General features: G+C 39.2%; 2 protein-coding genes across 2 annotated transcripts in view; one reads left to right on the forward strand and one right to left on the reverse strand.

The window, feature by feature from the left end:
• Positions 1-1,307: 1,307 nt before the first annotated feature.
• Positions 1,308-12,646, reverse strand: LOC140685120 (uncharacterized). The gene is made up of 4 exons (XM_072935897.1): positions 11,973-12,646; positions 11,592-11,699; positions 8,880-8,990; positions 1,308-2,898 (listed from the first exon to the last, which is right to left on the reverse strand). The coding sequence occupies exons 1-2, from the start codon at positions 12,644-12,646 to the stop codon at positions 11,642-11,644; spliced, it is 732 nt and encodes a 243-aa protein (XP_072791998.1). The 3' UTR covers positions 1,308-2,898; positions 8,880-8,990; positions 11,592-11,641.
• The window catches only part of CYTH3 (cytohesin 3), a 48,447-nt gene continuing 39,235 nt past the window's right edge, over positions 12,536-21,747 (forward strand). The window contains exon 1 of the mRNA XM_004175668.6: positions 12,536-12,675. Within this exon, the coding sequence (XP_004175716.1) occupies positions 12,645-12,675 (31 nt within the window). The 5' untranslated portion in view covers positions 12,536-12,644. The remainder of the gene's footprint in view (positions 12,676-21,747) is intronic.

Below are 21,747 nucleotides of genomic sequence, written 5' to 3' on the forward strand. Positions count from 1 at the left end.
AGGACCAAAACCAACACAGACCTCTTGCTCATTGAACAAAAAGCCAGCAGCAATGACAAGCAGGATGTTTTTGATGCTCTTTGTTAAGTTTTTTTCTGGGGCTAGTGGCTGAAGTCCTTAATCACTTTAGCTGGAAGTTATTCACAAATAACCCTTCTGAGCTCAGTAATCCTGTCTTGCTTTGTATCATAACAAATATTTTCTGCAGCAGGGATTCCTAAATGGCCTCTCAGATCTTAGCCTTGCATTCCAGGTACTGCATGCTGACTGCCAGCACGTATGACCTGCTCCAGAGCTACACCAGTTACACTGTTTCAAATTTTTGCCTCCTTCAATATAAAAGCATTTAAGATTAAAACAACAAAAAATATTTCATGATGTTGCATTGCACCTTCTTAAGGGCTCGCTTGCACCCCTTCAGGTGTTTCTCACTTTAGGTCAGGTTTGTAGATGCTGCATTTTCTATGATGCTGAAAATCAGAGACTAGCACAAAAACTTGTCAAAACAGAATGAAAATTCAAACTTTTTTTGAAGTTGGACAGCCTTCTTTTATCTTCTGTTCCCTCTAGCTGCTTTCGAGTGAGAACATCTGTACAGACTACAGCAGGTTTCAAGTCCTTCACTTTGATATACAGTGTACGCTCCCAACAATCTGTTGCTTAAAATAAAAGCTGTCTGGTCTGTGTTGTCACTGTCAATCATAATTTTCAGAGCTCTTCCTCACATTTTCTTTCTGGTTTATAATCACCCATTTGCAGTTGATAGCTGTATCTTCTGCTTTCCTTCTATTTAGCTAAACTACTTACTTGCCAGTGCTGGCAAGCAGAAGTCTGCAGAGCTTTTCATCACTGGGTATTTTGTTACAGTCAGTTCATCAAGCTTTTTTTTGCTACTTGCTCAATTTACAGTTAATTCTAACATATTTTCATTAGGTATCCATAAGGAATTTTAGGCATTCCTGAATGGATTTTTGAGCATTTCATCACATAGTAAATGGTTTTTCTGAAGGTCTCTACTGAATCAGCACTGTCGAAAGGTTTGAGTCCCTTTTACAAATGGCTATTGCTACTATAGATAGCATAAAAGAACACTTTTATAAGTGACAATATTTCTGGTCAATCTTAGTTATTCACATGTGTTTGTTAAATTCAGCAGCTGATCTGCCTGGGAGGGCCCTCCTGCCTCCTAGCAGATATTCCAGCCATGATAAGACAATGAGATACAAAGGTGACTCCTCTCAACCTAACATACAAACCTGACAGGCAAGGAATAAACTCATGGAGAAAAAAACAGAAAGACCACCCAATTAAAAAAAAAAGAGTTTTGAACATATTAGTGGTTTAATCAGATAGGTTATTTTACCAGAAACATGGGATGAGCAGGTATGAATTAAAACTTGAGACAGGAAGCAACTTAGACACTATTTTCCTTTATAATAGAAACTGTCAAGTAGTTCGGATCACACAGGGAGGGTGGGATTAACTGGATATGGGCTCAGAGGAAATAAAAAAAGCACAAATATTTTACAACCTTTCTGTGGAAAAGGAAAATCACACTTTTACTATTCTTCCCCTAGAGTTTCTGTTGTCCTTCCAGCCCTATATGCACCTTATTGTAATGCTATGTGGAGAAAGCAAGGTTAAGGTTGCGGGCATTTGTTGTTGTTTGTTTTGTTTTTCTTTTTTTTTTTTTTTCCATTTCAGAAAGTGTAATCAATAAGAAAAGAAATCTGATCAGAGGATTTATCTGTTTAAGTACCTTTGAGTGGTTTCAGTAGGACAAATCACAGCTCCACTCCTGTAATCCAATCACACAAGATCAGTACTGATGTCTAGCCCTGTTGACTTAATCAGATCTCTGAGCTGAGGATCTGCCTGTGTGAGCTGAGCTACAATGCCTGGACTTGGTGATTTATGGGAATATCATTAAATTTAGCCTGGGTTAAAAGTGCAGCCCTGTGCACAGCAGAGTCAATGTGAATCTTTCCAGCCACTCCAATTGAGACAATATCATGTTCCTGAAGGGTCTTGAAATTTATTGCACACATTCCAAGTACTGTGCTCTTCATAGAACAGCCATCTTTAAGTGTATTATCTTGAAAAAAAGAGACAGAATTTACCATCTGAGAATTATAATAATAAAATACATCATGTCTGAAGTTATAGCATATGTATGGACTTCTAAGAGAAATCTCTTCAGAATTCCAGTTTATAAAATGGTAACATTTGCTACTTTGTTTGATTGATTAAATTAATAACTATTTTTGATAAGACTTTTAACATAGCTTTAAGCTCACTGCTGCTTTTTAATTTTAGACATTCTCACATGAACTGCTCAAAGTAATTGTAAACAAGGTTATTAAAACTTTTTATGATAAGGAAGTGTTAACTTTTTTATTTCCTGGAGTACTAATTCTAATTTTTTCCTTTCTCAGCTACACAATATTCATTTGTGATATGCTGAATCTTTATTACTTTGCTTTATGTTGGTCCTGTAAGCACTTTAATTTTAACATTTTTATCTACAACTTTTGATCAATTATTCAATTATTCAGGGATATATGTTGAATGACATCTCAAAAAGCTGCTGTTGTTATCATGTTGTTATACTTCAGAAGTGTTAAACAACTGTTGATTGTTAGCAGAAGGGGAGGAGACATTGTTTTAACAATGGAGGCAGACTCCAAACTCAAAGGTGGAGTTTGTGTCTAGACTTTTACTAAGGGGCCGCGTAAGGAAATTAAAGAGTTCCCATTATCCAAGTGACTGCTGAGTGTGAGTGGACAAACCTCTGTTCAAAACTGACTGGAACCAAGGTAGGATGTCCAACCAGCTTTGCAACAGCATTCAGGGAGTCTTTTGCTCATCATGCTCCCAGCACACCTCTAATATCGTGATCTAGAGATAAAAGACCATTTTGTGAACATAAAATATGAAATTGTAGTTTTCCTAACTGCATGTAGTAACTATATATAACCACTTCAATATAAACATATATATGCATTAATATCTGCTTGTTTAGATATATTCCTGCCTCAGTGCTTTCCATAAATGATTAAAAGTTCAGTAGAAAGAATGGAAACACACCCCAGGTGTGTAGCTGTAGGTGCTGCATTAAGCATGGTAAAAGCACACCTTTCTTTGCTGTTGTGTTACTCTGGAATTAATACAGACCTTCCAAAATCCCATTGTGATAAAGATTTTGCTCTACTCATTGCTGTTGCCTATAGTGAGTATTCTGAAGTAACATCTTTTATTGATTAGCAGTTTAGATTTCTAAGAATACTGATTTATCTGCATTTATCTGTCATTACTTGCAGTTTCATAATCTAATAAAAAATATTATCTCTTTTCTAATAGATTCAAGGCAGTATTTCATCATTTTAGCTGAAGAATATGAAGAATTTATCTCTTTTAAACTCATATCAGAATATCCCAGCTTTACTAAAACAAAACTAAAATTACATTTATAGAAGAGAATGCTTTGTACAAATTATGCAGGAAGTCCAAACCATTTCAGGAAAAAGCAGCAGCTCGAAAAAGAACTGCCAGGCAACTGTACTTTGTAGAAGGTAAATATGGAAATTCCACAGAAGTATCAGGACACTGGAGATTCAAATATAAGAAACACAAAAAAATACTTCATGGAATGATTTAATGTATGGAGGAGATAACCACTCCTGTCAACAAGATGAAAAGGTTTTAACTGTGAATGAGACAATATTTAAGAACATAACTAGTACTTGGCAGTGTATTTATCTTGCAAATGTGATTAAGACATTGAAAAAATGATCTGTTTGTTTTAATTGTAGTTATCTGCCATCTTGTTTTTCAGGTTTGGAGTCTTCCTTAACTGCTGAGCTCTGGAAAAGCCTTTCAGAGTAAAGAGCAGGGGTAGGATTTTGTTAGTCATGAGAATTTAGCTGTGCTCATTACCCATGTCCTGCTGGATACCACTTCCAGCAGGAATACCAGAATGCAGGCCTTAGTAGGCCAGAGGGAAGAACATCCTTGCAGAAAATAATTCATTTGTTCTCAGCTGGTACAAAAACTGAACTATCCCAGATTCTCATGCTTTTGAAGTGTTCTCCATCAACAGCAGATTTCAAAGACTGCTATGTGAAAGTCTTTCAGGCATAACTGTATTGTTATTCCCTAATGCTTTAAATTTTTTCCCCACAAACATAAAAAGAAATGGAGAATATAGTGTATTTAAAAAACTTATTCTTTATCCAGTGTGAAAACATTGAGCAGTCCACATTTTCTTGAGCAGCTTTGTGCATTGAAACTGTAGTGAATGACTTTTTATAAAATATGCTTTAATGGTTCACTGTTTTGAAATAAAATTATTAGCTTTCAAAATATAGCTTCACCATCATTGTTTAATTTGGATATTTGGGAATTTCATATATCCTGCTGAATGGCACACCTTATTGATGCAGAAATCCTTAAGTGGAGAGCTTGCATCTGTGCAAATAAGATTTCTGCTATTTGAAAATACAAAATTTTTAAAGATCCACATTAAAAGGAAATAAAAAATGTTTAATTTAATCACTTTATAGTATATTGTTGTTTCTATTGTGTTTTGTACACAAAGTCAAATTTTTTTATGTTACATTCCTTGTTTAGTCCAAAGCATGGCAATCTGCCAGCCAGAGCTTTTAGTGTTAAATTCTGCTATACAAAGCAAAAGTTTTTATATGTGAGGCCACTTCCTTCTGCTATTTTATCATCTTCCTGGTTTTGTCTGTTTTCAATAAATGCCTTTGTATTTTCACATCTTTTATATGCTTGTATACACAGACACTTTCCTCTGTATTAAAACTGATAGTAGCAAGTTGGTAAGGATAAAAAAGACAGACTGTTGACTTAATTTTCATTGCACTAATACCCTATATGAATGCTTTAATGTTACTGTATTGAAAGATCTTAACATTGATATTAAAAGTATTTCCTGAATTTGGCAGTGGGGTGGAGAGGCAAGGATGATGTTTCATAATAAGGTTTTAAAATGGAAATAATCTCTGGGTACAGCGACACTTTAGTACTACCGATTGGCATAAGAAGGCTGGGCTCTCACAGTGAATTTGCATTATTTCAAAGAATCTCAAATTTATACATATTGAAATTTAAAATCTAAAAAGAAATTATGGTGGAGGCCAAACATCTCTCCTTTATCTGTTGCAAGGGGCTGAATATATTTCTGCCTGAGGAGAAAAATCTAAAAAAACTCATCAGTAAAGAGAAGTCACAGAGTCCCCTGCACACACAGTGGAACCCAAACAATCTTGAGGGAAAGGAGAATTTGAATTAGGGGTGGTCAGAAGAGAAAGATGAGATTGGAGGTAAAAAGTTGCAGCTGCAATGCAGCAAACCGGAGAAAAGCTTCTGGAACACACAAGAAACAGAAGCTGTCCCTGCCCATTTTAGCAGTCTGTCATGAATTCCTCTTTCCCACAAAAAATGTTACCAAGGATGTAAGCTACAAATCATCATGTACTAATCTTTTTATGAAGACCTCTTTTTGTTGTTCTGCAGACCTATTGTTCTTTTACAATCATATTAATAGACTAAAAATAACAAGGGCAGTTCTACCAGACTTAAATTACAAGTCTGTTTCTTAAGAATTATTATTTTATATTGTACTGATTGAGATCACAGAAATCTTCTTCTGACCACAGAGGTATAAGGTACCAAATTCATCCTTCCTGTAACTGTACTGAGGTAAATGAAGTTACATAAGGAATTAATTTGACCTGTCTCATCCATTTCCTTGGAAAAATTCTTTGTTTTAGCTCTTGCCAAGTTTTAACTTCAACTCTGCCTTGCTTAACATCTTCTTGTGCCTAGAGAAAAGTTTTTCTTTCTTTAAAACTATAAAGAGAAATACAGCAGGGGAAAGACAATTAAGGTGAGTATCTGCTTTTTAAATTGAAAGTACACTTCAGTTATGGTCAGAAAATGCCAAAACCTTTTTATTTGGTAGAGATATGTATGGGATTATTCTTACATCTGTGAGGATATGAAAGGCATAAAACAGTACATATAACCATTAAAGGCTAAGGATTTAAGTAATGTTTTTCTGCCTAACACTCATATGTTTATTTCTAAATGCAACAGCTGTAATAAATGGGGAGCTTTCTTTGCTAGAGACCATAAGAATTTAAAATATTACACATCACCTTTTAATAAAGAATCATCCCCTTTCCCCTAGACTCAACAGGTATATTCAAAAATAACCTATGAGAGAAGCTGAACGCCTACTCTCAGCAGTATATATCTACAATTTCATGATGCAATAAATTAAATTTTTGGATGGCATTGTGGCATGAAATTCTTTGTACAAATTCAATTTAGCAGTACAAAGTTATTTAAAACCCAAAACCCTCTAAAACAAGGACTGGTGAGTGGTTTTCCTCCTGATGGTTTTACATTAGAGTTGATATCATCTGTCTTCCTGCTCCCAGTAAAAAGCCAGGATAAAGCCTGGTCTAAACACTGTAACTCATCGTCTTGATCAATTTATTACCATTAGATAATCTAGGATTGCACAGATGAGATATAACTAGCATGTAAACCTGAGTATAGGCTCAGCTTGAGAAGGGCTGAGGGCTGAGGGATCAGAAAGTGAAATTAATGGAGAGTCTGCGGTTCAGAATAAGGTTATAATTAGGATATTGTCCCCACAGACAAACTTACAATCCAGCAGCCTCCCTTCCTTCTTTCCACACCATCTGTGTGTCACAGTCTACCAGCGCTGCAATTGTGCCAATGCAAATGTTTGTGGGTCCAGAGCATGAATTTAATCAATAGAACAATTCTAGTTAAAAATGATTAGACTAGACAGAACTTTAAAAATCTGGATTGAGTGATTTGATTTACAGCATGGCTTCATGAACAGCTGCACAAACAGCTCAGAGGCCACAATAAGTCAAAATCATTAGTTGCCAGTTCCTGCTCCTGTCTGAATTTATGGTTCCATATTTATTAAACCCAGATTTGTGCACTGCTGACTAGCCAGCAGCAAGATTTGAGCCAGCTCATGTGGAGATATGCCATTGCATTTCACTCACTGGTGAATCAACAAGAGCACCTGGTGTGACCCTTCTAACACTGTGTGTGATGAGCAAGTACAGCTTGTCACTTGGCTGCCACCTGTGCCAGGCGATGCCAGCCCTGGGACCTGGCTGAGGAGGCTTCCTCAGGCAGGGAGAAGGAACCATGGGGGCTCCCATCCATCAGCTGCAGCCACGTGCATGCAGCCAGAGCAGGACTCATGCATGGTTTGCAGCTTGGCTGCAGCTCCCACTGTAGGATGAATTGGGAATTTTGAATTCCCAGGCCTTGCTGAGACTGGAGAGTGGTATGTGAGAATACATCTAACCATGCCAAGTTGGAGTTAGCCAGCAGAGGGGAATTCAGACTGTGGCTATTTCTCAGGGTGGGAACAGTCTGGCCTTAATCAGCACACTCTCCTTTGAGAGTTAATTTACATCAAGTTCTTTCACTTTCCTGAGATAGACAAACCCTCTCCAGCTTCATGCAAAATTCCATTCATGATCTGTTTCAGCCCATGTTCTTTGAATCCAAGTCCTCTTTTTCTATTATTTTAGGCCCAGCCTTCATGTTAGAAAGCATCTGCTTCTGTCTAGTACTGTGCATAATTAATACAGGTAGAACAAGTTCTAATGCAAAGTGTATTTCAGATCAGAAGAATTACAGAGGTGGTGGACCTTTGCAATTTTTGATGCATTTTGTTTTCCTCACTGGGACATTCTGGTGTTTTTTCCTCAATGACTCACAAGTGGCCCTGTCAGTCCTACACAATGGAAGCAACCACTGCTTTCCAAACCAGTAATATTTTATGCTAGGAGTAAATAAAGCTCAGTTAGGAAAAAAAATCCAAAAACCCTCAAATGTGTCAAGAATAGGAATTCTACTACAAATAAAATTCAGGATATGTTTTCAAAGTTAATCTGAGAGAAACCTCTGCAAAATTTTTCGAAGAGATGTATCTTTATTCTTGGAGGTTTTCACTATTTTAATGGAACTAGCTTCCTATCCATATAAAAAAAGCACCATTCATAAAAGATGTTTGACTTGCTAAGCTTTAGCTTTGATGTTCCCCAAAGCAATATAAAATACCTTCATATAAATTTTTTTTGGCCTAAATGAAAGGTACAAGCATTTTTAAAACCTTTGAGACAACCAGCAAACGGGATTTTCTACAAAAATGTTTTTCCAGCTGAGAAAAATAGGATGAGTGTGACAACATAAACATTTTAAGAAACAATACATGGCTCAAACCCATTTGCCAGGCAGAGGAAGTCAGAGTTTGCCTGAGGGGTTTAAGAATACCAGATTATTTAAGTACTGATAAATTTGGAAAAAAAACCCCAACAACTTGGGGAAGAAAAAGGAAAAACTGATGGTCTAAGACTTTCCTGCATTGAAACTATTAAGCAATGTTTCTTAAAAAAAATAAAACCTGTTTGATTGTCTAGATTTGAAACAAAATCAATGGCTGGGTATCAATGACAATGATTCTATCAACAAGATGTTGTTTTAGAAAATGTAATGCTTGCACCATTTTCCTAAAAAAGGGAGACAACTATGTGAGCAAGTTGCAAAATCAACCAATCGATTCTAGATCATAAAACACTGCACAACATTGGTATTGTATTGTATTGTATTGTTTCAGATGTATCTCTATTTTTGGTATAGATCTATATGCTCTAAGAATGTATTTATTAAGACTGCACAGATGTTCATGTCTCTAAGCTTAACTTTTTCCTTCAGGGTAACTCACCCAATCTAACAGAAATCACACGAAGCCAAACAAATTAGTGATGTCTTGCCTACACAAGAAACAGGAATACCTGCATGGAGGTGAGTCTTCCTTCCAACAGTAAGCAGCATTATTCCATCTCCCTGTGGCTGATACTGACATCCAGTCTGATGGCCCAACAGTCACTTTACTTCTTTCTGCACTGAGAAAATTCAGAATTTTATTTCTTATACTTGAATACAATGCTACTATGAACATCCTCATAGCTCATGTTCTTGATTAGAAATAAAAACTTTATGAAATCTATAATAGTAAAAATTTTATTTTCATTCACTGCTCTTGGAATCTGGTTCAAACTGAAACCCACAGGAATGGCTTAATAGTCAATGAGCTTTATAGACCACAAAAATGTGATGCAATAGTTTCAGTTGTCTTCACTGACTCTCTGTATAGGGACAAATGCCATAACAGATGTGCTCCTCAACCCTTAAAATGAAAAATGACATGATAAATTACTTCTTAGTGGAAACTGAATCAGAACAGTTACTGAACTACCCAAAGAGGGACCAAAAAAAAAAAAAAAAAAAAAAAAGACAAAGCATATTACCTGAAAATTCAGCTAGTAACCACATTTATCATTAAGGAATCAATGCTGCCAACAGCAGGTTTTGGAGAAAGCCCAATTTTCCACTAAAAATAATTTCAACAGACCTGCTATTAGACTACTATTTACATGAATGACAGACTACATAGTTCTTCCAACACAGAAGGTTAGACTTGTGGATATGAAACTGGCAAAACGTACTGGTGGTAAAAATAGACCTAAGACTACAAAAGACACAGCAAAAAAAAAATAAAATTCAAGCAATCCCGAGAAAATGATTGATTGAAAGTCTCAATAATATGAAGAAAAAATTTACAATTCATACATACTTCAAAACAGAAGAATGATCAAAATTCCAGAAAACAAAGTAGATGCGACAAAATTATCCACACGAGCAGGAAATAACTGATTGGAGTTTGTCTTGGAATTTGCTGAGATTGTAACCTGTATTGCTCCTGGCATCTTTGTTGGTAAGGAACTACCCCATATTTAATGATAGCAGTGCTGTACTGTTGAATTGCCAAAAACCAGGAAGGAGTTCTGCCATGGTACAACTGCTCTTTAGCTACAATGTAGAACTGTGACTGTAATTCTTTACTTGATTTTACACATTTTCTAAAAATCTACTCCTGACCTAGTTAGGTTTACAGCCAGACATGAGCTTTACTTTATACACAGGAAAATGAGGCAACAGAGTGAAAGGTTTGATCTTAAAAGTTTCTGTGACACCTCTCACCTACAGCTTGAACAGCTTTGTCCACTAAAGCACCTTGTACACAGAATTAACAGTTTTGTGTTTAGAACACTTGTAAGATTGGGCCCATACAAAAGTAAGTGTATTCGTGATACACACAGCATGAATGAAAATGTTTTAAGGAATATCTGTCATCCTTTCAAAGACACAGCCTTGGAGAGAACACTATAATTTTAGTACTCTTTTGTACTATGTATCATTAATAAGTCATCCTACTAAAGCAGGACTGGAAAGAACAGATTCTTCTTGAGAAGGTATTAAATGACATCTAATCTAGAGTCCCAACATAGTAAGCTATATATTCAGCAAAACACTGAAAATTTCTCTGTTCAAGTTTATCATGAGGTATAATAAAGAGAATTTTCCATACCTCATGAGTTTGGAATTGGATTTCACCAAGAAGTTTCTATAAAATATTGCAACTGCTCACTTGTAATTAGGACAGACATTTTTCATATCTTTCTTGCATAACAAAACAGTTTTTCACTTTGATATTAATTTCGAGAGTTTTAAAACTACTTTTGCTTCCATGAAGTCAACAGGAATTTTGCACTGAATGGGTGGAAGGAGGACTGTTCTCCACACTTCACTCTCCCCTGCTATTAGAAGTTGTGATTAGGCTTTTTTATTTTGGACTAGAATTTTCCTTGAAACAAACTGAGGGGAGGATGGATGGATGGATGGATGGATGGATGGATGGATGGATGGATGGATGGAAGGAAAACAGAAACAAGAACATAAAAACATATACTTTATATAAAGGTGTAAAACAGCATAAATTAAATGAAAGCAAACAATCTGTGATTGATCATAAAATTAGAATTTTTCTCATGAACCAGATTCCCCACTAATGTAAATGAACAGTTTGCTCAGTGTGCAAAAATATTCAGAGCCCACTGTCAGTTCATCTGCCTTAAGACTTATTTTAAACCATCCTTTAATGGCACTTTATTGACACAATTTCAAAATCAATCTCTTACCAAGGTGACGCTTCTGTTTTATGTAATCATATCCTTTTTATAACTAACTTACTAAACTTGTAACAACATTTAATTTCAAATCTGAAAGACAAAGAGGAGTATTTTAAAGGTTTATGATTTTTAGATGAGGTAAAGCACTTTATCACCAGAGCAGCTGTCAGAGCCAAACCTCAGCTCTCAGCAAAATGGGCTGTAATAACCACCTATTAGCAGCAGTGTCAAGAGGTGAGTGCTCCTGACACAGCATCCTAGACGGTGCTCTGTCCCATGCCAGCCTACAAAAGGAAAATGAAAAACTCGATATTTTCCTGTTGGCTGACCTTTTCCTCCCACAGCTTCCTTTCTGAATAAAATTTTGACATGAACGTTTTTTAAAAAATAATAAGGGGCGGTGCCAAGGAAGGAAAGAAGGAAGGAAGGAAGGAAGGAAGGAAGAGTGATGTGCGCCAGTACACTTCAGCTTACCTTTACTGACTTTGGAGGCTGCTGATATCCCGACTCCCATGGTAGGTAACTCATTGAAGATCTTTACTGAAGACTAAAGAAATCCCACAGATGCTCTGGCTCCCAGGGCTGTAAGCAGGAGAATAATTTCTGTTACCCACACAGATAATGCTCACCAACACAAACCCCTGCACCGCCCATGGGGCACAGTCCCATTTCTACACCAGGCTCTCCATGACCACTGTGGCAAGGGGAGCACCCAGCACCGGACACAAAAACAGAGAGCAAGCAAGAACCAGCAAAAAACATGCAGAAACATCAGATGTCTCGGGCTCTTTTCCAGAAACTTCAACCCACCTCGTCCCCGTTCATTAGGGTGTTTCAGGCCATCTCAGCCCTCACCTTCCAGTCTCCTCCCGCTTCCCTTTATAATGCCCAAAGGAGTCTTTAGACCTCCAAAAAATAGCCAGGGGCTCTGCAGACATTTTCTGGCTCTTGAAGACCCCAAAACACGACCCCAGCCAGCATGAGCCCAAGTGACTCGGCCCAGGCTCCTCTCGCTCCCGACCGCCCGAGTGACCCCCACAGCCCCCGGGCAAGTCGCTCTCGAGGCCTCGGCGCTGCGGGGCCGCGCCGTGCGGGACGTGCCGTGAGGAAACACCGCAAAGGGCAGGCGGGAGGCTCCGCTCCGCTCCGCTCCGCTCCGCAGCGGGGCTCGGCCGGGGCGCTGAGGGGAACGGGCAGCGCGACACCGGCCGCGACCCCGCGGCGCGGGGGTGGTGGCGGAGGGGCCGGGCGGGGCCGCCTCCCCTCCGCGGGTCACATGAGAGGGGCGGGCGGCTGGGCCGAGGCGGTGGTGGCTGCCGGGGCTGAGGTTGGGCTGGGTGGGGAGGGACGGGGCTGCGGAGCGCAGCAGCGGAGAGCGGCGGCGGTAGTAGCAGCGGAGGAGGAAGAAGAAGAGAAGAAGGAGAAAGAGAAGGAGCAGGAGCGGCCGCGAGGCGCCGAGCCAGTGGAACGAGCCCCGGGCCTCCCTGAGCCGCGGCCGCCGCGGAGCGCCCTGCCCGCGGTCCCAACATGGACGAAGAGGGTGGCGGAGGTGGCGGCGGTGAGTGCGGGGGGAGCGCGGCCCCTCAGCCAGCGCTGCGGGCGGCAGGACGGCAGGAGCCCCTGGGAGCTGCCGCGGCCCCTGCCGCCGGTGCTGCCCCGTCCTGCCCGGCGCCCCCGAGTCGAGCCGCTGTATCGGCGCTACCGAGCAGTGCCCGGGCGGGCGGGGGTCGGGCCACAATGGGGCTCTGTGTCCCGCGCCCGGGCAGGGTCTGGCGGGGGCGCGGCGGGTCCGGGCGCTCCCGGGGGCGGCGGGGCAGGGCAGGCGCGTCCTGGCCCCGCCGCCGTGACAGCCCCGTCCGTGCTCGCTGCTGCAGCTGCTCCTCTGCTGCCAGAGGGGAAGGGGCAAAATGTGAAAAAGTACGCGTCTGGCGGTGTAGGAGCGGAGAAAAGAGTAATTGAGCTCTGTTTGTGTGTGTCATCTTAATGGAGGCTCGGTGATAATCACGGGGTGGTTCAGCCAGTTTAAACAAGGTGAACTGTTTCCAAAGGCAGCGGCGTTCACCTTGCTAGATACTACTTTTAGAAAATCCAGACTCGCATGTTGGGGAAGCTTTTATTTGTATTATTTTATCTTTTGGAGACAGGCTTGTGCGCTGCCCCAGTTTAAGGCACTACAGACGTGCCACACGCTTCCCTCCTTTAATTTACAATGTGTTTTGTGAGTGCGTGTGTAAAGCTGCTGCCTGAAATAACCAGTTCTTGTGTATCATCAGCGATAATGGTGGCTGAGCAGGAGCTGATCCTGCCCTGGGGCAGAGGGATCGACTGCATGGCCTGCCCTGTACTCAGTGTGTCTGTGCCCGTCTGTGCCGTGGTGGTGCAGAACGGAGCGACGAGGGTATCTCTTAAACCAAATGCTAAACAGGGGCCTTTGAATGCGTTGGCTGATCTCTAAATAGGTAAGGTAAGGGCTAAGCATTGTATGATTAATAGTTGCGTGCTACTTGTTAATTCTAAATATAATTACCCAGAACTCGGAAATCAAGAGGGTGTGGTGTTTGTTTTGACAACTTGAAAAAATAATGCTATGATGAATCAGAAAAATAATTCTTCAAGCAGTGGGTTGGAAATGTGGCCATTTCTCAGCAGGCATTTCTGCTTGTTTTGACAGTGATAGACTTAACTCTTAAAACAAAACTGAAAAAGGAAAGCAAAAGACAAAGTGAGTCAGTCTTGAAAAGTTATTATTCAAAGCAGTTGAACACTGTAATTGTAAAGAGCAGAAAGCTCATTTAACTCAAAATATGTTATTTTCACAATATTATGGACTTGCATCTGTAGTTGAGGGAAATGAACATGCTTGTTATTTGCACTTACCGTGTGTAATATAGTACTTAATCACGTGCAAAATGTAAACTAGAAAGTGGACATATTGCTGAATTAATCTTCCATAAGATATTAAGTATTTCAAAGTTGGATTTGCATAGGATGACAAATACTCAGGACCTGGGGACGACACCGTCTGCATTTAGCTGAATGCTGATTCTATATGTGAAGCCTGATTTATACTTCTAGCATGCAAGAGAAGCTGATATCACTTTAATAAACATGTTGCTTTTTTGGGGTAAACTACAGTACAGTGTATTGTTGTAAAACAATCACAGACAAGTAAGACTGGAATTTTGTTTTGCAATTGGTGTATATGACATTTTACTCTGACTTCTTGTAAGTATTGCACTCTGTTCTTGAATAGAGACCCAGTCTTGCTTTTTCTTAGGGATTGCTGTCAGTTTGGAACACCAGGATTAGTTAGGTAATTTCTAGCTAATGAATTGGCAAGTTGTTATTTTGTTTGGGTTCCCCCCCCCCCTTTTTTTTTTCTTTGATGACAGGATACATGTGGATTTGACAGCCTGCTTTAAAAGTCTTTATTGCTGTTGAGTAATGAGACTTGTGATATCTGAGCAATGAGACTCCCTTTGGAGCCTGACCAGGGCAGCCCAGTGTTTTGAACTTCTGCAGGACATTCTAAATCCTCACAAACTTGATATTATTGAATGGGAAGCTCTTACAGCTAAGCTTATCACTCTGCACAGGTACTTTAGGAAGTATGCAAAATTATTTAAGGGCTGCACAGAGTCACCCTAATTAGAGACTTGAACTAGATAAGCATGTAAATATCTAGGACATTAAAGTGTGATTCAGAAGGTAAGCTGCTATTCCCAGTTCAGCTCTGCCTGCTGCGCTGCTCTTCAGTTTGATTTGCATCCTATGCTTCAGTTCTCTTATTTGTCAAATGGGGTCAGTTGTTTTACCGCCTCTGATAAAAACTGTGAATGAAAACAGAACTGTGTAAAGTTAGAATTTATTATTTTAGAATCATGCGGTGGAAGAGAAGTGCTAATTAAAGGAATTGTTCTCAGTACCTCCTTTTCTTTTGTATGTGGAGCCCTAAACAGGGCTGTGCATTTATGTTATACAATCCACTTCCACACAAGCCTCCCATTGATTTCAGCGGAGGCTCTGTGCATGGATTATTGATGTGATATGATCCGAGTCAGTTGGTGTTTGGCTCAACTTTCTTTTGAGTCCTGATTAAAATATCTCTGTGGTTTGCTTAGTGCAGGAAATTTCTCCTCCTCCCTCTCCCCACTTGGTTTAAAACTGCATCTTGTGTGATTTGAGAGGCTTTTCTCACAGGCTCACAGTCAGGTGGTGGCAGTGCCAGTGGCCAGGACCCTTGTGTTCAATAGTGCTCTTGGTGTGGTCACACAGTGAGCGAGTGATCCTCTGTGAAAGGTCAAAATGTATAAACAGTCAGTGCTGCAGGCACAGGATAGAGCTCCTGTTTGTTTTCTGAATTTGACTCTAGTCATCCAGCAGCTTTTCAGTGCCCCCAGTTCAATTCTGTGCCATTCCTCTAGAAAAAGACTGCAGGATTGGGTACTTACCAGCTTCTGTATGTTTGTTTTACACTGTCTTTACAAAGGGCTCTAAACCGACATGCCAGAAGGTTGAAGTCCTGCTTCTACTTGACAAATAGACCAAATTATAGCACTAATTATGGCATTGAGGTTTCCCTACTGTTCCTCAAACTCTGTGCTTTATTTCTGAATGTCGAGGCTCTTGTGGGATAGAGCAGTTGGGTTGCCAAGCTCTGTTAGTTGCTGGCTGTGCTTGCCAGTGATGGTGCCAGGTAGCACGTTGGGGCTGTGATGAGGACAGAATGAAGACAGTCCTTCATTAGGAGAGGCACCAAGAGACCAGATCGTCGCACAGAGGGCTCGGGAGAGTGGATTTGCTGCCAAGCCAGACTTAGCAGGATGACTTCTGTTCTTCTGCAAGGCAAGATAGTTACCTACTTACTGTAAAAGCTGTTAAATGTAACAAATGACACAGATTTTTCTTAGAAAAAAGTTTTAAAATTGATGAAAAATATATATTCATATGAGCAGCCCCATCTCTTCTTTCCACATTGTAATACCTTTCAAAGGTAAACTTTAAAGATACCAGAGGCCATGAGGTCTCCTCATGGATATAGGCATTTGCATTGCATTTAAGACTAATTCTGCATGTTTTCTTATTTTATGAGTTTCTTTTATTATAAACAAAAGTGTTTTAGTGCAGAAGAACATTAAATATGTTTCACTTCCTACTCATCAAAGTGGATAACTTGTACCAGTAGTTTTTATTTAAAAGTTGTCCCAAAAGTCCTTCAGAGGAGGGCTTGTCATTTTAGATAGCACTTTGGGGAAATCCCAAGAATACAAAAATGCACATAAGTGTTGGATTGACCATTCAGCTTGGTTCTAGGGAGTGAAAAAGAGCAGATACAGAGATAGTTTGTTTATGTAATTTACTTTTTTGTGTTATTTTGCCAGCCAGCAGAGCTGCATGCTAAGTCTCTTGTTTGCTAAATAGATATTTCTTCATGCTAAACTAATCTCGTATTTCTTTGGATTATCTGTCAGCTCAGTAGGATCTTAATTTTTAGCCCAAAACCATTTAATCTGTTATCACTGCAGTAAAAAGGTCATAATAAAGCATTATCAATTATGTTGTACATATTAGTTATTTTTTGTATCAGAAAATGTGCTTGTTAATTGCAGTAACTTGTTAAGTTTTTCTTAGCCTAATGTTTGGTATTTTTAGCTGTGACTTGGAAGAAAATGTGAAATTTTTGCTGACAGAGTTTCCAGAGGTGGTTGGTTGCCAAACTTGATGTATTGTTATATAATGGTATTTGGTGACATGCTCAGCAATGTAAGCACACTGTGGATTTAGGGGAACAGTGTGCCTGTAACAGCATCTGTCTGTACTGTTGCAGCTGGGAAAGAAAGGTGTAGGATTTACAGGCAGGAACTGAGTGTATTTTGCAGAACAACAGCTGGGAATCACAGTAATAGCCACATGAAAGTGGGCTCCCTGTGGGCCACTGTTACCAAATGGATATTGCAATCTCTTAATATCACTGGAGTTCCAAGAGCTTTTACCAATTGAAGGGATGCAGAAGGTGAGACAACACAGTGATTTTCAAGATATATTCTGCAGTTCACATTACTTTTTTCAATCCCATCATATTTATTGCTTCCCCTTCTTTCTTTTCAGGATTTTGAATGTTTTTTCAAGGGAAAATGAAAAAAAAAAAAAAAAAAAAGCTTTCCTCCATTTTCTTCCTTGTACAAGGGTGTGTGGTTATAGGACAAGGGTTGATGGCTTTAAATTGAAAGAGGGTGGATTTAGATTAGATTTTAAGAAGAGATTTTTCATTATGAGTTTGGTGAGACACTGGCACAGATTTCCTAGAGAAACTGTGGCTGTCCCATCCCTGGCAGTGTCCAAGGCCAGGTTGGACAGGGCTTGGAACAACCTGGAATAGTGGAAGGTGTCCCTGGCCATGGCAGGGGAGTAGAATGAAAAGAGCTTTAAGGTCTCTTTCAACCCAAACCATTCTATGATTCTGCTTGCAATCTCTTTGCCCTATAAGTCTCTTTTCCTAGTCCAGTAAAGGTTTGAAAAGCTTTAAAACGTTTCCCTTAAACTGTAGCTCCATCCTACCTGCTGCAATCTTCTGCCCCAATTTTTTCCCTCCCAATGCAAAAATGGTTTATTCTGATTCTTTATACACCCCATCTTTGACTCCAAGGCCAACATTTGAACTACCACTCATCTCTTCCTTGGTGGAAGTCATTGAGCTGTTTGCAGTCACTTTCTGAATTCAGAGTATCTCCTCGAGGTTTATCATAGGTCCTTTCCACACTTGTCCTGACCCCTTGTACTCAGTACATTCTCTTCTTCCTCTTTGTACTTCCAGCTGCCTCTAGTACTGTTTACTATATATTTATTTTTGAAATCTTGGTTTGTTTTTTTCTTTTTTTTTACTTCTTTGAAGAAGTTCTCTTCTCCTCCCGTCTTGTTTTTTCACTTGGAAGATGATCTTTCTACTTCCAACTTTATGGTGAAGATATGCAGGACCCTGTGCTTGCTTTAACGCTCTCTTCGTCTCTACATCTTGTTTCTGGATAACCAAATTTGCAAATAAGAGTGGAACTATCATATTAAAACTGATGACTCACAGCATATACTCTGTGTGCTCTGGATCCAGTGCCATCTGTCCCAGCTAAAATGTTGGCTTGTTTGACATTTTAAGATTGCGTAATTGTCATGTTAAGCTTAATGAGTCTGAAACAGCTCTTAATGTTGTTTCCACCCACTTCCTCTTTTTGATGTCTTTGGACACATGCTGGCATCCCGGGTGGTTATTGACAAGTAAATAGTGAGATGATGTAATTTATTGCTTCTTAAAAAATAGTCTGTAGAGAAGTTGTAATAAAAATGGCAGTGAAAGGGCAATGCAAGAGTATTGACATACTTATAAAATATATTCTCCTATGCAATGTTAATTTTCCCATTTGAATGCACAAATAAATTTAATCTGGTTATGGGATCACATTTTCTGTAGACTTCCGCATGGGACCAGCCAGCACACAGGTTAGCATTTTGTGGCGATTGAGTGAATTTGTATGGATTTTTTTCTTTCTTTTTAAAGTAATGTGATAGTTAATGATTTCTTGTTCACTTTGTCTCCCTGCAGTTCACGAGTACTTAAGCATGTATGAAAGGATTGCACTAATTTTAGTGAGGAGCTTGGACCTAATGACCATGTGCTTCATTCACAGAGGATAAAAATAAATCCTTAGCAGTTGGATTGTTAGGTAAACCTGTCAGTGTATAGAGCTGTGAGGCAGGGATCCCAGAGAAGTGAAGAACATGTGGTGTTTTACTTTATTTTATAGAAGCAAAAGAGAAGTTGTGTGAACAGATGCGCTGTTGGCATTTCTGACTTCTTCACTGTACATTCTTTTAGAGCAATATATTGTACGGGAAAGGTGTATCAATGAGGTAGTAAGGGTCTATTTATTTAGCCATTTGTATAATTTTAACATCTAGCAAATGGTTTTTAATTGCATATGACTTCCTCTTAATTTCAACAACTTCATGGGAAAACTTAGTATTGCAAATTTTTTTGGACTGCAGTGTTTCCTCTTAGTGGGATAGATGTACAAAATCTGGTAGAAAACCATGTGTTTTTTGGTCCTCTGAGATTTGCCTGAAGAAGGAAATGGCTTGACCTATTTGGTTGCTATGAAGTAAAAACATTCTTGTTCTCTCGCTCTTCCTTTTTTTTTTTTTTTGTGAACATCTGTGCCACATTTATTTCATTACTTTCTGAGGTTCTTTAAGCACATTATTTGCTAATACAAAGTTTTATTTAAAGAAAATAAAATAGCTGCTTCCACAGTTTCATTGAATTTCTGATATGTGCTTTTAAATAGGTATAAGTGGGTAGGTTTTCAAAGTTGACATGTTGAAAGGCAAACACTAATGATATCTAGTATTTCCTAGGGAAAAAAAATGTGACCAATTCAGTAGGATTGCACAGAGTTAACAGGAAATGTTGCATGGGAACCTTGGGAAATCTAAATCATAATCTCATCTAGGATTTGAGGGTGTTTTGATTTAATTTTTCAACAGCTTGGCATTCTTAGTGTGGTTTTAGTGATTAGCCTCATTTTCAGGTGTTTATTGTAAAAAGATATAGTTGTCTTATGCCTTGTGTGTAGAAGAATTGAAACTGATTCTGTTATTTAGCAGCATAATGGAAATTGTCTTAATGAGGATAGATTTTATTGATTTTACTAACAATTCTTCTGAATTCCATAAGAAAATTCTTTCACAAATGGACAGGTCTTAGATTCTTGTTGAAGTTGCATCTGAATTTAGATCTAGCTTTTGCTGTCATGCCCAAGGGGTTGGTTGGATTTTTTAAATATATGTGCTTAATAAAAAAAGGAGAAATCCATGTTGATTTTTTTAGATAAAATGTGTTGAGTATCTTAACAAAACAAAAAAGCTGTGTGAAAATTATGAATTGTGAGTCTGCTGATCTCAGGGTAAGGAAGAAGCTAAAAGTTACTGTGGGAATTAGTTTTGGTGGCTCTTCTATCCAGCTGCTTGTTCTCACACAGCTTATAGGAACATCCTCTGTTCAGTCAAATTAGATGGAAATTGAGTGCTGTGCAAGGTGTACTTTGGCAGAAGGAGCTGATGGGTAGGAAAACAAATGTGGCCAATGTCTCTTGTGTTCACTCTTGTTCTCTCTCACACACACGCGCACGCATGCACAAAAAAAGGCTGACAAATTAGCATATGCAAATAAGGGAACTGCCTCACACTGTTTTCTCTAAGAGGAGCTGTGAGATGTAATCTCTTCATGAGTCACCTCTAAGGTTTTTGTACAACTGCCTCATTAGTGTAATTTCTAGAATGCAGATTTTAGTTATTTCTGTTTTAATATCTGATTCATATTGCAAAATACCATTGATGCTGTTTTCTTGTTGAATTCCAAGTATTCAAGAGTCTATTTGCTGTTACATTTTTGCTTTCATGTACTGTAGATATCATATTTCTTAATAAGGTCCTTGTTTAGCTCACAATCAGTGTTGTCTGCAGAGTCAAATTCTGACATAAACAAATCCCATTGCCTTACTTACAAAGGAGGGGGGATTCTCAAAAGGGTATTTGTAGTTGCATTAGTTACTAAAAAATAAGGAATTATGGTTGATTGAGGCAGTGTTTCTTATATTCAGCAGTCAGATTCCAAGTAAGCTTTTTTTCTTTTTTGTCTTTCTTACTCAAGTAAATTTGTCCTAATGAACTTCCTGCCCAGTCATTCTGTTGCACCGAGGAGGAATTTTCCCACCAGGCCATGTACTCTGAGTACAACTTCAACCACTTGCAAATGAAATTTTTGAATTTGTAAATCTGCTGCATGTTTTTGTTCCAGCGTTGTAGCTGCTCAGCCAGGGGATGTGGAGGAAAGTTGTTTTCCCAGGAAGTTGAGGTTAAACCACAGCGGCCATAAGAAGAGGTGGTGGTTCTGTTAAGGAGAAACTCCATTCCTGGGGAAGAACTTTGCAAGTTAGATACATTTTCTGATCCTGAAACTCCTCATGTATGCAGTACAGGGCTGGGTCCTGCACAGGACCATTCTCAGTCTTTGCTGAGCTACCAGAAGGACCTGGCCCCTCTCTTGTACAGGTGCAGTGCTCCTCTGGCTCTGATCCAGGCAGGAGCTGCTGTGTGCAAACCCTGCCTGCTGATGATCCATTGCAGCAGGTCTGTGAATGCATCTCTGGACTTGACTGCGTGGGGTAGGTGAATGGACGCCTCTCTACTGCTTTGTGCTTCTCCCTTTGCGTTTTTTGTATTTTTGGTTCAATTTTTAAAATGTTTTTTCTTTTCTTTTAACTGAAAAGGTTCTGCTTGGTACCCACCCAAAACAAGCCTTTGTTTGCCTTCAAGAGTCTTTATTGAGCTGAAATGATCCTTGCTATTATCTTGTATTTGTAAACCCGGTATATACTAATTGGGGAAAACACGCTTTGCGTTTGGTATCTGTCATGCAAATGCATAAATGAGTAGTCCTTATTATGGAAGTGTATGTTCATAGACTCAAAAGCAACTGTGTTACTTTATAGACTTTTTATTTTACTTCCTCTTCTGCTATTCTGTTGTGACCTACTATACTCTTTTAGTAATTAAAATTATCGTATCATGTAGCAGTATT

The sequence above is a fragment of the Taeniopygia guttata genome, chromosome 14 (genome assembly GCF_048771995.1).
Source record: "Taeniopygia guttata chromosome 14, bTaeGut7.mat, whole genome shotgun sequence".
NCBI lineage: Eukaryota > Metazoa > Chordata > Aves > Passeriformes > Estrildidae > Taeniopygia > Taeniopygia guttata.